General features: G+C 34.3%; 1 protein-coding gene across 19 annotated transcripts in view; it reads left to right on the plus strand.

The window, feature by feature from the left end:
• LOC127862998 (polypyrimidine tract-binding protein 3-like) overlaps positions 1-18,200 on the plus strand; it is a 115,707-nt gene that overhangs the window by 56,656 nt on the left and 40,851 nt on the right. For all 19 annotated transcript variants that reach the window (XM_052402330.1, XM_052402319.1, XM_052402313.1 and 16 more), the window contains one exon: positions 7,078-7,173. In XM_052402330.1, the coding sequence (XP_052258290.1) occupies positions 7,078-7,173 (96 nt within the window). The remainder of the gene's footprint in view (positions 1-7,077; positions 7,174-18,200) is intronic.

Genomic DNA, 18,200 nt, shown 5'->3' on the forward strand with positions numbered 1-18,200 from the left:
GGATGAGGGATCCCTAGAAGTGACTGGTAACCAATCTTAACCCTTTCAGCGCTGGAACCGAATTTTAAAGGCCTTTGCAAACAGTTTGGATCTAGATGAGACACCACAGAACGTGGCATCTCATCAGGATCCAAACTGTTTGCTATTCTGATAGTATTCTTTGAAAAAAAATCTAAGAAAATGCTAATTTTAGAAATTCAGCAGACAACATTTTGGCAGACGACAAATTTCCCAGCATGCAAAGGGTTAATGGTGTATTATCAGTGGTGTGAAGGGTATCTGCCAAGTGTTGATACTGGATAGTGGTGGGCAGCCTCTAAGACAGCCACCATTGGCTGCCCTCTAATGGGAATTTAATTGATTTTGCTAAGTAAACAAGCATCTTGCCTGGTATCCAAAATCGCCTTGATTTGGGCCTGATTCATATCATAAATCGTATCCATCACCACATGGTTTGAGTACATTTAGGTTAGATTCAAATTGTGTACTTTCCTCCAAATTAAAGAGGTTGAAACCCATGTGATTTTAGTTCCACAAACCCTCACAAACATGTGCTTTATGTTTAAAGACTGCTGGTGCTTTTGTGCATAAAATACTTCTGACACTGTCCACAGCTTCTATTGGCTGCAAGCATAATTAAGCATGATCTGAACTTTGATGAGAAAAATATTCTATATCTATGTGCTACCTTGATCATTTGATATAGATAATCAGGTAAGGTGTAGAGGGATAAGCAGGTAATGTTTGATAAGAAGAGCTAATTGTTTGGTCGTGTGGGCTGTCAGTAGCTGGGTAGCTGCAGGGAGGGGGAAGGCAGTAGCCAAGTGGCTGGTAATTGAAATCTCATTTCCTGGTCCATGTTTACATTAGCCGTCTGGTGGACTGGGCAGGTGCTCACATCAGCCAGCCTTGATGTGCTAGAATGTAAGCTTTGGCTCTGTAAAATAACACTGGTATAGATGGAACTGTGATTATTGGTTGATTGATGTCATTGATTGTTTATTATACATGTATACATAGTGTTATACATGTTTGTAGTTGAAAGCATCTTATCAAAGTATTGTTTAAGTTTTGAGAATTTTTATTTCGTTCATGGTTTATATACAGTTATGAATAGTGTTATAGTTGGAAACTCTTGATTGAAATATTGTTTAAGTTTTGAGAATTTATTTGGATCTGGCATTGTATCCCATATTTGCTTTGGGTTGTTTGTATCAATTAACCTAGCTGTAGTGAAAATCTAGCAAATATGTTGAGTATAGATAAAGTAGGATTTTTAAAATGCAGAAACTAATATCATAAGTGCTAATGTTTTTAGAGTCTTTAAGTGGGGAACCTTTGTTTGTGCAACCTTTATTCTGAAATATGGTTTGTCATTTGTAAGTGTGTGTGCATAACTATGGGGAATATGCTCCATTTACATGATTAGATCTGAATCCACAAGTCTCAGCGGAGAAACAAAAACCTATTAAAATACACTTTCAGAAGTTTGCCATTTCAGCATGCTTTGACAAAATGACATGTTGAATTCTCAATGATCAACAATGTAACGAATACTGTTTCAGTTTTGATTTCCACATGGAGCATTAGCAAACATGTCCCCAGATCCTGTTTCCCCTCGGAGGTTGCAATGTCATCAGATCACCTCAATGATTGCTGTATCGATCAGCAAACGCTGCTAGTTAATTCAATTATTAATAATTGAGACACGTTCTGGTGTATGATTTCAGAGAATGTAAAACATCACAGTCCATTCTCCTTGCTTCAATGGATAAATCTCTTTCAATATTGATTTCTGTTCCTATAGCCAAATGCATTTGTCATGCATCAGCAGCTGAGTACATTACTTTGACATTCACATTGCTGGGCGACTAATTGCATTGAAATCTTTTGATACTGCCTGCAAGTTCACAGGTCTATATAGGTGATTTGCTCAGCCATCATTTTAAGCACCTGATAAATGGGTAACCTGTCAATGATTGGGCTGTTAAGGTTGTAAAATTGCTAACACAGCTCTTAAATGCAAATTACCTGATAAAATTGGACATTCTAATCTTGCTCCTGATGATAAAATGATATACGTCTGCTTTTTATTGGGCAGTGTTAGTATTTCATCATTTAAACACAAGTATTGCAGGGATTATGATGTCTTCAATTCATCTTGAAATTAAAATGTGACTGGTATTCGAAGATAAGTTATAATTGCTGCCAAATCATAACATATTGCTCTTTCTTATATGTAGAGCTTAACAAAAAAAAGAGAGGCAATACATCAGTACAATTTTTGTTTTGTTTTGTATTGAACTTCTTTTATGAAAACTATTAGTGTTAAAATATAAGTTTTAAGAGTTGAATAAAAATCTATGAACTTCCAAAAGAAACAATAAGCTTTATTGTTGCTGTTTTAGTCGAACTGTACAATGCACACAGTGATATTTACAGTCATGTACTTAAGTTTTCTTGTGTGACCACAGAGCATCTCCTTTAATTTACTTATGCTTCTGAATGGAAAATGTAGTATTTGAGAATAATAATTGTCTAACATAGGGTTCAACTTCTCTTCAGAAGCATGGTAAAGCCATTAGGAAGTCAATTTGCTGCGGTATATTGTGGACTACCCCATGGAGCTAGTTCTGAGATGCCTCTTTTATAGCCTTTTGCTGAATATCAATTATGCAGCGCACCAACATTGCCAAATACTAGAAGGCGATAAGAGAAACTCACCACTCTCTATAAGACTTGTTTATTTTTCAATTAAAGGTAACTTCAAAAGTGTTAAACAGCAGATTGCTTGTGCAAATGAAAATCTCATGAAACACTGCCAGTTGTCTTTTGCTATTTGGAGTTGTTCTCAGAATCTATGAAACCAATGTTTGGGTTCGTTGTTCTCAGAATCTTTGAAACCATTGCTTGGGTTCTCGTTCTGAGGAGTTGAATTGGAGTGTTTATGTTGCAGGCATACCTTTGTTTATGAATGCTGACATTGTTTACCAGTGGAATCAGTTGTACTTTCAACAACTTTGCTTGGTTTTGAGTAGACCTGTTTCACAGGAAACATAAACCGTGGTATGGCTGTGAAGTGAGTGGCCCAGTGTTTGAGGAGGGGTTTTGTTACCCAACACCCCTTCTCAGGTTTATGCCTTTGAAAAATGTGGGTGTATACATTTGAGTTAAGCTCTGGGAAAACTGGGCTTGATGCATGTGGGTTAAGTGTCATCACATATTTATAATCAAGTGCAGTCTGCGGACTGCGCAGGCTAACCTGGGATGACACTTTTCGCACATGCATTTTACAGTGTTATACTTGAGGGAGGCTCATATCATGGCTGGATATCAGGATTTGGGTGGGGGAGGAGAGATATCTTTAATCTCAAATTATAAAGTAGTGAATGATTGCATATGGCATTATACTGATAGGCTTATTCAAATCTCAGGTCATACATTGGCATTAGTGTTTACAATCAGTTTCAAAATAGTTTATTCTTGTTTGACGTTTTCCATGTGTGAAAAATAAAAACAATGATAAAGCTGGTGGGGGAGTACTATGAATTGCACATAATGATACACATTATTTATCTGTCTTATCACATTTATCTTTCTTTTCATTAAGCAAATCTAAAAGAGAATAAAAAATATCAGAATTTCTCTATCACAAACCTCCTGGCAACATAATAACAAGGCAGAACTGTTTTTTCTGTCCCTGAAAGGATCTCATGCTGTCTATAATAGAGTGTCATTCATTCTTTCCTTACAAGTTCCCATATTTTATGGTGCTCAACAATTAACAGTAAACTGGCAATGAATTATGGGATATCAGTGCTCATTTATTGTCTATTTACGGCTACATCTGATGCCATGGACAGGACAGACCAGTTCCGTGGACTCATTAAGTGCACTACATTGTTCAGTCGGCCATGTTAATTGTCCCTTTCATTTATGCAGCTGCTAATGACAATCTCTGTCTTGAGGAATTTGAAATGTTTCCTTTGCACTCCAATAATCTCTTCAGGCGCACAATCTCATTTGAGTTGCGCTTTTGGAGTAATAAATAAAAGGCAATCTGTTATTTTAAATGCAAAAATATTGAAATATAACAATTATCTTCAAGAATTTATGATGAATTGTGTGGTGGTCTATGTTGTTATTTCTCTGATATTATTTTTTTGTACCTGATATTTTTACTATTTCAGCTTTTTCTAAAGAGACGAGTATCACTGAAATTTATTTAAGTAATTGTCAATGAAAATGTTTAAAAAAAATAAAATAGCTATAATTCCTTCTATATCTTTGCACTTAGAAAATCAGTTGTGGTATTTTCTGCTTTATACGGTAGTTTTATAGACAAGAAACTGCCTGAAACAGTTAGTGTCACTGGTCATAGGACAGATACAGTATTAAAGGAGGAAGAGCCAATCCAGTTAATAAACAATGACCTGAAGGTTAATGATTCTGTTACTGGTGGGAAAATTACAGTGACATCATTTCAGAGATGTGTGTGTTGATTCCATACCAAAAGCTTAAATTTATTGAGGCAGCTAGCTGTTCATTTTAGCAATGATCATGGGTGTTCATGGAATGGTGATAAAAACTTCCAATGAGGTGGATGCCTTGGAACATTGAGTTGGAAGAGGTTAAATGGGTAAAGAGGCTGTAAAAATTGGGGAATAAGCTTTTGGAATGCAGTTTGGTCTATGGGAAATAGTTCGCAAAAAAATGTTGATTGGCTTAATTAATACTGAGTTAAATACCACGCCAGTAAAAAAATGTTACCTACATATTTAAAGTAAGCAGTTAATTGCACAGGATGATTATATTAGAATTATGTTATGATAGAAATGATCATTTACAATAAATGGAACACAAATATTGTGTTTTTTTGGTGGAGCTATCTTGTGGAGAAAAAATACATCAATTTGATAATTTATAATAGCTGTGTTATTGTACTTTATAGCTGTTTATTTAACAGAAAATAAATTGAAGGCAAACCTTATTTTCCTCATGAACTTGAGAAGGAAATTTTACTCTTAAAATATTATGCGGAAATTATTTAGAAGATTATGTTGCTAATGTAAAATCAAAAACTTTGTTTCTAGTCCTGAAACAGCTTCTTTGCAAATTACGAAGTGCTTCCTTCTTGGATTTGCTTCCTCGTACTTGAGTCCTACTGTACATAGAACAAATAATGGAGATGTTTCATCAAGGAAAATAATGATTGTTGTCGTTATACACTTGAATAATTGCCAAACACCCTGTTGATTTTCTTTACATGTGTTCATGAATTAAGTTACCCACCAAATGACAGAGAAGGGAAGTAAATAATTTTTATGAAGTACTTAGTTGGTATTTTTAAAGACCATGTTTAATCTTATTTCATGGTCATAAACAGTAACCATTGTCCAACATATTTCACATTCCACATTGTTAACCCATTCCCTCATAAGAAACAAAGTGAAAATGGCTTTTGAAACCAGCATAAAACCAGAACAGCCTGCGATTAACTCGTAGTCTGTTCAAGCTTTATGCTGTTTGCTGCTCATCAGTAACTAAGGGTTGGAAATGAAGCCTTGAATTACTTTAATAAAGTAAGAAAGGTCTTGAATTAAATATAACTTTCTACGCGACACTAAATGCGTCAAAAGTGGTAAAGGGTTAATTGCAGCTTACGTGCCATGGTCAACATTTGTTTGACTCTCAATCAGAATCAGATCTTTGATTCTCAAGATCAGGATTATTCATGTTTCATGGTGCTATAATTCACGGTTGGAAACTAATGTTTTCCTACATGGCAACCGTCTAAAGTATTTTGGTTGCCCAGCTAAAGATTAATGAGCCCGGTACCATGTACATGTACTGTCATGTGTATCTAATACTTTCTTTTACTAAAATAAAAGATAACTTAACAACAACATTTCTTACATGACACACTTTCTGTGTAAATGTCTGAATATGAGTCTGAGTTGAATAGTTTCCTTTGCCTTGATAAATAAATATTATTAAACTAATTATATATCCCCAGTTGCCAATTTTGTAATAAATGTTTTATTGCACTGAATTATTTGAAGCTTAAAAAAGCAAGTTGCCCAGCCAGACTGCAAACTTTTGGATTTGAGTTGCCCAGGCCAAAATCTACTGGCACAGGGCCCACGGGCAACCACTAATTTCCATCCCTGAGATTATTATTAATGTGTCATAGACAGGAATGACTTTTCCAAGATTCCATGTCCCATTTGTTGAGAGCGTTCCCAATGAGGACCTGTCTTGTTGTGACTGATGTATATTATTCCTCCATATTGAGTAATGTGGAGTCAGTGGGATGTAGCAATAGGGCACTTAGCTATTTATGGTAAATGGCATTGAAATAACTGTAATGATGCATGAATAATAATAGGACATTTATATTTTCAGTTTATTTTTAATACATTGATCACTCAAAAATTGTTTAGGCACATCCTATATGTGTTTAGTGAGTGGCCGATGCAATTCAAACGTGTCATTGAATTGTGATTGAACTGGGTGATGTTGTAAAGAAACTCTTTATTGTTGTCTGTCCTTCCTAACTGAACACATTTCTTTACCTTATTCTCATGGATCTTGCTGTGAAGTGACAAACTATGACACAGTGAAAATAACTAGTTGACTTCATCTCAGAGGGTAGTCTCATTTTTTGCCCAGAAAATTGCTTGAGAAAAGCTATAGCATTTTGTTTTGATCTTTACTTTGTTGTTCATTACTTAAACCATAAAGCTGCAAAGCAGCTGTTTGTGTCATAGTTCATATATCTTGATCTTGTTTGTGGACATATGGACTGCATACTGTCATTTTTGAATGCACTGATTATTATATTGAATATTCAGTATACAAAATGGTCAATATTCAGTATTATGATGATGATATTGTAAATATTTTGTATTTTCAAAATTCAGGACAATTTTTGATAGTTGTTGCTTAGAAAGCTAAACAAAGCCTCGCATACAGAGATTTATTTGTGTGGTAAGTTAATACAGACAGCGCACTATTTTGTTACTACAAATCATGGAGGTTTAAAATTAATATGTGTTTATTTTTTTGTATTTTCAGCGCGGCTCAGAAGAACTCATGTCTCACAGTCCTATGGTACAGACTAACGGCACCGGCCACAGTCCATCACAGAATGAGGTCAATGACGCTAAAAAGGTTTGTCAGCTAGTCATAATCTCATTGCTATGGTTACTTGTCACTGTTGTCAGGACATATGTGGAACTAAAAGGTCCATGAGTACTGGTAGAGTTGACAGGTTTTTATGAATTTTTGTTGGTGGAATTGTTTACTTTCAGACAAAGTTGTGACTTAATGCTGTTGATTTAGAGTGCCAAGATTAAGTAATTTAAAGGTTTTAATTAAAAGCCCATAAACGCAAAAAAATCAACAAATATTTTGTACCAAATTTCGAAATATGAAGTTAACACATAAAATATCAATGTTCCTTACTGCAATAGCCAAAATTGCAAAGCTAAATGTGGTCTGATAACAAAGATTTGACAGGATACAAAAAGGTTTTTTTTCTTTTTTTTGTGGGAAAATAAAATTATTATATTCAACACATGTTCATGTACCATGTTAGTGTTCATGTGGCGTAAGAATAGTTATCGTTGCGGGAAATTAAAATGGAATATTTTGTGCCACACAAAAAACAAGGCCCAAAGTCGCTCACCTGAGATAACAAGATATTATTGGGACAAATCTTCTGACCAAGTTTCATGAAGATCGGAAAATAAATGTCGCCTCTAGAGTGTTAACAAGGTTTTACTATAGCCATATAAGGAAAAATGCCCCGACCCCTGGCAGCCATGTTTTTCAACCAACCGGCATCATTTTTAAACTCGTCCAAGATATTATCGGGTTAATCTTCTGACCAAGTTTCATGAAGATCGGACAGTAAATGTGGCCTCTAGAGTGTTAACAAGATTTTACTATAGCCATATAAGGAAAAATGCCCCGCCCCTTGGCAGCCATGTTTTTCAAGCAAACGTTACCATTTTCAAACTCATTCGAGATATCATTGAGACCAATCTTATGACCAAATTTCATGAAGATTGGACATGTGCCCTCTAGAGAGTTAACAAGGCAAATGTTGACGCCGCACAACGGACGACAGACACAAGGCGATCACAAAAGCTCACCATGAGCACGTTGTGCTCAGGTGAGCTAAAAACAAGCATTTTGTATCCTGTTAAACCTATGTTACCATACCACATCTAGCGTTGAAATTTTGGCTATTGCTTTAAGGAACACTTATCTTTATTGGGTTAACTTTATTTTACTAAATATTTTTCTAATGTTGCCAAATGTTCGTTGATTTTGAGTATTATGCTACTTTAAGTATAGCAAATCATGTGTACTTTGGGGGAATTTCTGAGATTTTACAGCATGTGACAACAGTTGCTTAATTGAGACAAGAGAATCATTTGATTCAGTGACAAACAGTTTTGGGAATAAATTATTCGTAGTTAATTTGATTACTGGTATAGCACTTTTGATCAAATGAAAATGTCTGAAATTTAATCTACATGTTTGCTAAGTAACATTTGTTAAATTTGTATTTGTGAATTGACATGTTTACATATATGATAACTTAAAGAATTTGTGGTATGAAATCCCCCCAAAAATAATATGACCAACAGCAACCAAGATAAGTCCAAGTATTCAGTTTTCTTGCTCACATTACACAAATTTGAAGTATTTAATTTTTTCTTGTGATATGAATTACATATCAGCCTGTATTGCACAAGTATTTAATTCACTTTCAATTGACTATTGTGTGATGTTTTGTGCATTAAGTCATGTATTTCGCGTTTTAGTGGTATTTTGTACAGGTGAAATGTGAGAATAGCAAAAACAAGACAGATGCTTAAATATGAGAATTGAAAGAACTAAAGATATGTTTACTGTTTGAATCAAATTTACCCAAGTGGGATGTTCAATTCTTTGGTTACTCACTGGTTTGAATGAAAGTGATATTAAATATGTTTTCCTGGATGAATAATCAGTATACTGACACATGAGTAATATTATCAGACAGTGATAGCACTAGGCTATCTCTGTCATGCTTTCAAGCAGAGAACGCATATTGCGCAATAAATCAAAAGGATTATGTTGACAGTCAAATGAATAATGCATCTTTATGCTTTCAATATGGTTCCTATCTTGGGCATGCTTTCAATCAGCCATGCTTACAGACATGATGAAATTGCTGCTAATACACTTTGTTTGTTATTTAATATTTTAGTCTTAGCTGTCTAGTTATAGGAAATATATTGTCTTCATACGTAAGGCCACGACTTTTATATTTCTTGGTTTACAAAACCGCCGACCCTAATTTTTGGAAAATGGGAAAAAAAATAAAATCGGAAAATCGTCTTTTTTTTAAATATTTTATTCCCGACCGCACTGCAAAACGAGCGAAACGAGAAAAAAAAACGATCCGGTTTGAGTACGGTTGTGAATAAAATCAAGTAAGTACAATCAACCATTGGTTCACATATATTGCAGAGATCGGGATATTTTTCAATGTGACACATTATGTACCAGTCCTTTTATGGGCACTTCTCAAAATTTATTTCGGGTAAAAATTACAGACAATAAGAAAATCAGCGTCAGTCAAATGTCGACCCCATCAAAATTTATTTCCGTGTCTGTGACGCAACTATATTGTTTAACATGTTAATTATATTAAACAAACCCGATAGTATTTGATAATTAGTATAAATAATCCAATAAAACACTGCCATTATTTACGATATATGTGTTTAGGAATTTTGTAAACACGTCCGCCATAGTTTATAGGAACTGTACAGAAAGTTTGGAAATCGGAACAAATCGGTATATCTCGGAAAATCATTATCCCCACGCTTTTTGAAAAAAAGGTGGGGATATTGTGGTGATCTCCGCCGTCCGTCCGTCCGTCCGTCTGTCCGTCCGTCCGTCCTGGCCACTATCTCCTCCTACACTAAAAGCACTAGAACCTTGAAATTTACACACATGGTAGCTATGAGCATATGTGCGACGGTGCACTATTTGGAATTTTGATCTGACCCCTGGGTCAAAAGTTATAGGGGTTGGGGTGGGGCCGCATCAGAAATTATCACTCATTTTTTTAGGTTATTTTACATTTACTTCTTTATTTCTACACCGATTCACTTCAAATTGATACTGGACCTCACCTATGACAATACAGTCAATCTCAACCATGCATGGCCCCATTCCCAACCCTGGGGCACCCCACCCACATAGGCCACACCCACCAAAAATTTCCATTTACTATAATTTTTTCATTTCTACACGGATTCACTTCAAATTGATACTGAACTTTTGTTATGACATTAGGGTCAATCTCAACTATGCATGGCTCCAATCCCAACCCTGGGGCGCCCGCCCACATAGGCCACACCCACCAAAAAATTCCATTTACTATAATTTTTTCATTTCTACACGGATTCACTTCAAATTGATACTGAACTTCTCTTATGACATTAGGGTCAATCTCAACTATGCATGTTCCCATAACCAACCCTGGGGCCCCGCCCACATAGACCACACCCACCCAAAATTGCCTTTACTATAATTTCTTCATTTCTACACCGATTCACTTCAAATTGATATTGAACTTCTCTTATGACAATACAGTCAATCTCAACTATGCATGGCCCCATTACCAACCCTGGGGCGCCCCGCCCACATAGACCACACCCACCCAAAATTGCCTTTTACTATAATTTCTTCATTTCTACACCGATTCACTTCAAATTGATACTGAACCTCTCTTATGACAATACGGTCAATCTCAACTATGCATGGCCCCATTACCAACCCTGGGGCGCCCTGCCCACATATGTCACACCCACCCAAAATTGCCTTTTACTATAACTTCTTCATTTCTACACCAATTCACTTCTAATTGATGATGAACTTCTCTTATGACAATACGGTCAATCTCAGCTATGCATGGCCCCATTACCAACCCTGGGGCACACCTAGGTCAAACATTCGGCGTGGGGATACGCGTCGGCCTCTGCCGCGCCATTTCTAGTTAATAAATGTTTTTGTCGTTTCAATGCTTAGGGCCGAGTAATTTCTGCAAATCGGAACTCAACTTGTGTAAAACACTAGCTCAATTAACCGTTAAACTCCGCCTCCGTTCTCTGCAAAAGATTCGAAGGCGGAGCTATGCACGTGCTTTTATTAAATTGGAGGATTGCAATTGAGAAACAAACACACGATTGGTTCGGCATGTTGATTGCTAGACAAAGGAAGCCAATTTTTTCGGCGCGAAATTTGTCGCTTAATTGCTTCCGACAGAAAGCGGCTTTCCTTTGATGACGTCAAACTGTCAATTCACACAGACTGCACATTTTCGGAAGACTTTAACTGACTCCTTGCTTTCAATTCCAGTAAAAAAAAACACTTGCTAACATTAAACTTTGGATTAAATTATCAAAATAAAGCAAAAGCGAAGTTGACAAATATGATTGAATTAATTCGCGTCAGTTCAAATAAGACGTTTTGCGTTGTAAATCAACGAGTTTTCATGACAACAACAACTTTGACAAACATTACCGCGACGACGCATGGATCGATCTACCTCGATTTTTTTTCATGTACGATCTCATAAGTCGAGTAAGAGCAAACACATACCGGGTAATTTGTGTATGAGTAGTTTATCTTATATAAGATTTATGCAACGGGCATCGCATTGCGTAATGGTGCGCATCCAATTTTGGAAATGAAGCGCAGTTTTTCGTTTTAATGGGAGAAGAACGCATGTCATGTAATGGAGTGTTTAAAATTGCCTGATGTTACATAAGGTGCTGTTAGGACTCATTTCATTTGAAGATATAGATGTGTTTCATTGCATAATTTGATTTTTTGTCTCTGTGTTAAGGTTATAAAAGATATGTTGTCTTTGTTCTGATGTTATTAGTATTAACTTTTTTTCCAATGATGTTTTTTTTTTTTTTTTTTTTTTCGACCGCCCGATGGACCATTTTCAAAATAATTTTTGTAAACCAATAAAAAAAAAAGTCGTGGCCTAATTTTCATAATATTATAAACTTTGGAACATAGTTTGAAAAAAATGCTTTCACTCAATGTTTAAAGTTTGTTATATCCAATGGGTACAACATTTACCTTTAGCATTTGTTAATTCAATTACCAAATAATTTGGTATATAGCTACCATTTATTTAAGGAATTAATGTAGGTCTTAATGTATAATTTTGTTCTCAACTGTTCGTAGTAAGTAGTCGTTGAGCAACTTTAATGGCCTTTCTAGTACTAAGATGAAAAAGTGTATAATGATGAAAAAAAAATGTATTTGCTTGATTGATTTTGCACTTTAATGAGAACACCCTAAATGTGTTACAGATTGAAATTTAACTCAAGTGTGATATTTTACATACATGTGCTTAAACCAATCTGGAAAAATATTTATTAATTACAAAGTCAAACAGAAATCTTTAGATTGTTTGAACAGGATATTATGTTCAAACTCCCAACTTTATCCCACAAGTGCGAAATGGCCAATTCAAAGAGGAATCAAAATATGTATTGATGCGTTTTTGATTTTTTAATTATTCATGACTTTTTTGTATTGACTTGGAAGTTATTAAGGAAGCTGAGAAATTAATAACCTTCCATATTGTTTATGTACATGATGTTACATCTATTTACTGGAATAAGCAGATTATTTTATGTTATATTGCTTTATTAACTATTGAAAAAAAAGAACATTTTAAATATTTGTTTAATTATTTCATGAGTTCATGATGCAGAACACCTACAGGAAACATTGTGTTACCTGTCCACTTCTTTACAGTCAGACAACAGTTTTCTTTTTTATCTGCTTTAACTTTGCTGTAAACTGACATGAAAAATAACTTTAATACAGAATGCTGAAACAGTAATGATTACATTTGAAATAATTTTCAAAATTGCCTAAATGTTATAAACTTGCAAAACAAAATAAAATACCAGTTTAATTCAGATGTACTATTGCTCGATGATTTACTTTCTGTATAGTTATCTTCATGCCACTATTGCAAAATATATGCCATGGGCTAAAACATTATAGAATGGCTGAGTCAAATGTATGGTGTGCACTTTTAAATTTTGTAGAACAATCAACTTGTACAAACAGAAATCACTTTAGCAAGCAAGGCCTATTATATGTAAGAGTCTAAGAGACAATATTTTATATCCACTATAATAGGGCTTAAAAGCTGTCAGTATTTACATACACTTGCATTCAATTTACAATTTTAAACACAATGGGTATAATTAACTGTAAGATCTGTCGAGAGTTAACTTGACAATAATCTTGAGTTTTAGTTTGCCATTTAATTTCTTGCCGCAATGATTTTCATAAATAATTTATACCCAACATTTAGGTATGTTAAAAACTCGTTTAAAATTCCCTGTAAAGATTCTTTAATGATCCACTTAGCTCTTAGTAACAAGGAAAATATTTGCGTTCGATTTATTGCTCAACCTTCATGTATTGTTCGTGTACAGTGTATAATGTCTGACTGCTAAAATAATTTGGTTCTGGTATGTGAACATGATAACAGATCAGCTTTTTATAAAGAAAAATGCTTAAACTTACAATAAGAATCTTTTATTGACTTATGATTTCCCATCTGACAATTACATTTAACATTAAGTTATTAATTAGTTGTTTCCTTTAATGAGGAGAAAATATTTCTTAAAACAACTAAAATGATTAAATAAATCAATTATATAATTGCGAATTTAATTTCAACAAATTTTTCCCAAATCCTGTAAAATCATGTTATTGTAGTTGTTTTAGTTTTCTGAACATTTAAATCTCAATTATTAGAGTTATAGACATATATTGGTATGACTCTCTGTATGGATCAAATTAATGAAGTATAACTTATATGCGATAGCACTTTTACATAGTGAAGTGATAGTGTTCACCGTACATGCAGCATGACAATGTGTGGGTGGAGGGACCCATTATAACCACAGATTTGTGCAGCCCATTACCTGTACTGACACGTCACCTACGCCTTACACTCGCCCACTTCTTACAACAATACCCGGATTTCAATTCAAAATTCGTGACATTCATTTTAACCTTTTAAATAGACTAGCTCAATGTATGTGGCAGTATTTTAATATTGATTTGTGAAACGTTTTTGCTGCCATTTCACGTATAGTCTTTTTAGCTCACTATAAGTCTTTCAATACATTAAATTTCTTATTATCATAACAATGTTTTAATATTTTGGATAATTTTGGAGAAATCAGTTATGTGAAAACTATTATTTCACTTCATCATAAGTTCACATAAATATGAACGCCTTATCGAGCTGTAATTTTAATGAGAACTTTTTCTATTTTATTCCTCAACAAACCTGTGATTACATTAAAAGTCCTTATAGAAAATGTATTTTCTAATACTCTTGTAGAATCACTGTAATTGTTTCAAGCATGATAATATTTCTACAAAATTTCTCACATTTTACTTGCATTACATTCTATTGTTGTAGTAGCTAGGCTGAAAACTGCGGACATTTTTCTGTGTCAGTCATGGGATTGCATGACAGGCAATAATGTCTGGAGTTCAATCATCAAGGGGCTGTAATGATTTAAGATACAATGGCAGTCCATGGAAATTGATGGTGAGCAGTTCTTGAAAGATTATTTCCTGTATAAAATGTGATTAGGTAAGCCTAGAGGGCCCAAGCTTTTGAAGGCATTGCTTGTTCAGGAAATCATTCAATTTACAAGGCTGATGTTGGGTGACCTTAGTCATTGGAGGTATAAGTGGGCATGACTATGTCACTGATGACTGGGTTTGCATGTCTTTTTTGGAATTTATACCAATTATATGCATGGCCCAGTATATTTATATTATATGAATGTACTATAAATAATGTCAATTTAAACGTATCAATTTTTGCTGTTTCCAAGCGTTTTGAAAAAAGAATTGTTAAATGTTTGCATCTTCAACACTGATTACCTTAAATGAATACGATTACTATACCTGTGATATGCTCTGTATGATTATAGAAGAAAATGTCACAACAGCCGAACATGTATTAGAGAAAGTTTCTGAGGACAAGTACTTAACCCATTTATGCCTAGCGTCAAGAAAAAAGGCCTTGGCAAACAGCGTAGACCCAGATGAGACGCTGCATGGTGTGGCGTCTCATAAGGGTCTGCGCTGTTTGCTTAAAAGAATTTCTGTAAGAAATATTCTAAATATAGAAATAAATATACTAGACATCCCTAATTTTGGACACAAATTGATCCAATTTAGAAGGATGGGAGAGTCCATTAGGCATAAATGGTTAATCACCTGCTAGCAGTACTCACATAGATCAGGCTACAATAAGTACTGTTTTCCAATTGACATGTGTGGCAATGGCTTGCACAATTTATTAAATAAATTTACTTTTTAATAAATTTCAGCCGTCATTACAATGTATTAAGTTCTTATATCACTCCATGGCTGTATAGTTGTACTGTCTATGTTGGCATAGCAACCATCAATAAAGTGCAAGTTGTGATAAATACACAAAGACCTTACACATTAAAAAAAGTTCTTTTGTTCAGCTGATATTGAATGGTCATGTAAATTTTCATGCCACATAATGGCCAGGTATGGCTGAATAACAAATATTGACTTTCGATTTATCCAACACTAGGCTTTTGGGCTGAATTTCATGCCAAATTGTGGGTTATCAATATCCATTACTGACAGTACAATTCAGATCACAAAAAAACGTTTATTGTCACAGATATTGGCTGGCAGCCATTTTCACAAATTGCCTTTTCTGTTTCTCTGTTACAAACCACTTGTCAAGATATAATTAACTGTAATGCAACTAGATGTACAGAAAAATATTCCGCCTGTAGTTTGAACATTGTCTGTGTTATAGATTCAGTAATAGTGTTAAACCATGTAAATTTCTACAAAGATCTAGCAGACATGCAATTAAACAAGTTTTCATAAATTAATTAGTTTGTGGGGAATGGTAAATTTGGCTGAAAAATGCGTAAGGCATCTGGAGCCTAGTTTTTTCTATACTAAAATGTAAGATTAAATGAGTCTTCAGATAACTGTACTACGCAGTGTGTTTGCCTTTAATTTCCATGCAAATGTGTCTCCCCATAGCAGCTTAATAGTCTTCTAGAGCTCGGGTCACACAATTATTGCAACAATTCTATTAGATTGTTCAGAGAGTGTTCAATCTGACAGTTCTGATGTAATTGTCTTGCTTATGGTGTCCACCAATTGACCTGACAGCAGTTTCTGATTGAAGAATGGTGTAACCTTTGCAAAATTTATTGAGATTGTCAATTACAAGTTCCTGAGAACTTATTCTTGAGCCATATTTAATAAGTTAAGTTAAACATCTGAGCCCAAGATATTCTGCTGTTGTTGTTGGTGGTGGTTTTCTCTCATAGATTAACGAACAAAAAAACACTTAGAACATTTTTGACGAAATGCTTGTTATTACATAATGTTTTATTGTTTCCTTATCCATTTAGTACCCGGTTAATTCTGGATTATTTCCTCTGATGAAATTAAATGTTTATTATACCCCCACAAACAAAGTTTAGGGGGTATATAGGAGTGAGCTTGTCTGTCTGTCGGTCCGTATTAAGTGTCCGCTCTCTAATTCAAGTTGTTTTCGTCCATCTTCACCAAACTTGGTCAGATGTTCTATCTAGTTTGTTCAAAAAATGAATATCTAATGAAAAGGTGTTTTATTGTCTATGCAATTTCATAATTCACTCCTGACAAGCATTGTCAAGAATATAAATAACTTTAAATTGGTTGCCTTTAATAATCACCCTGCAAACAAGGATTTAAAGACTACACACAATTACTTCCATCATTACAAATCACTGCTATGATTTAATGGATTGTATTTACGGTAACCACATGCACAATTTTTTATAACCATACAAATGAAGTGTGTTACAATGGAGTATACAGGAATAACCATTTTGGTTGGTGGGTTCATTGGATGTCTGTCACGCTGCACATGTGTACTTTTTGTTGTGAACTAGTTTCAGCATACCAACATGTTACTTAATTGATATGATGTTCATGCTTTGTAAAAGTGCAAGAATGAATTATCATGTAAACTGCAATATTCTTTGTAGAATTGTTTGTCCTTGAACTTGGGCATATTTTGGATAATTAAATTATTGTTACTTTGTAAATTGTGTGGAGAATTTGTCTCTCAGTTTTGTGTGTATCAACATGAAGATTAATTTTATAGATATTTTCTGTATTCTATGTTAAAGTGTGATACATTATTTGTGTTTATGTGCCCTTATTTTTGGCATAGTTATGTGTCCTAGAACATTCTGATACTAACATCATTTTACATGCTCAGTTTGTGGTCCACACTGTTTTCTGTGTATTCAATGGAAGTTTATTGCAAATTGCAAGTAGAGTATGACCATTGTCATACATCACATACATCACCAAATTTGAAAAATTATCATTTATTTTTCAAATGAGGAAGCTTCAGGAAGCTGTAAGGGGCTGACAAACCATTTCACATCTGTAATTGTTTCACAAACTGTAGATTCTCATACTTCAGTTGCTCTCATTTTTCTCCATGCTTTCTTGGAGTCCTAAGTGGAAAATAAGTGGAAAAATACAATATCTTAATTGTGTGTAGTAATCACCTAAAATTGCTGATTTTCTCAAGTTGCTTTGAAATGTTTTTTCACTGGGAAAAAATACTGTTGTGATGGGTACTTTTTTGAACCTCAAATCCTGGGTGAAATAATGTTCAGTATTTAAGAATGAAAATGTTTTTTCAAATGTTTATGGCAAGCAAAATTCAGTAAGGCAATTAAGATGTTTGATAGTAAGACTATCTTATTTCTACAGTTGTGTGTATTGTTTTCCAATGTACTTTGTTTGTGCAGTCCAGGAACAAGGAACTTTTTGTGACAAAAGAAGGTTTTTGTTGCATTGTCATCACTGCATTATAAAATTATATAAACATGTTCACAGCAAAAATACGTATACTTGTAGAGCAGCAATTCTCAATGAATTTAATATTCACTTCCTAGGGTCAGCAAGCAATTGGTATTTTAATGACCTGTTGATCAGGCTTCTTAAAAATAAAAAACATTTTAAATGGCAATTAATGCAAAATGTATTATTTGAAA

The sequence above is a fragment of the Dreissena polymorpha genome, chromosome 16 (genome assembly GCF_020536995.1).
Source record: "Dreissena polymorpha isolate Duluth1 chromosome 16, UMN_Dpol_1.0, whole genome shotgun sequence".
Taxonomy (NCBI): Eukaryota; Metazoa; Mollusca; class Bivalvia; order Myida; family Dreissenidae; genus Dreissena; species Dreissena polymorpha.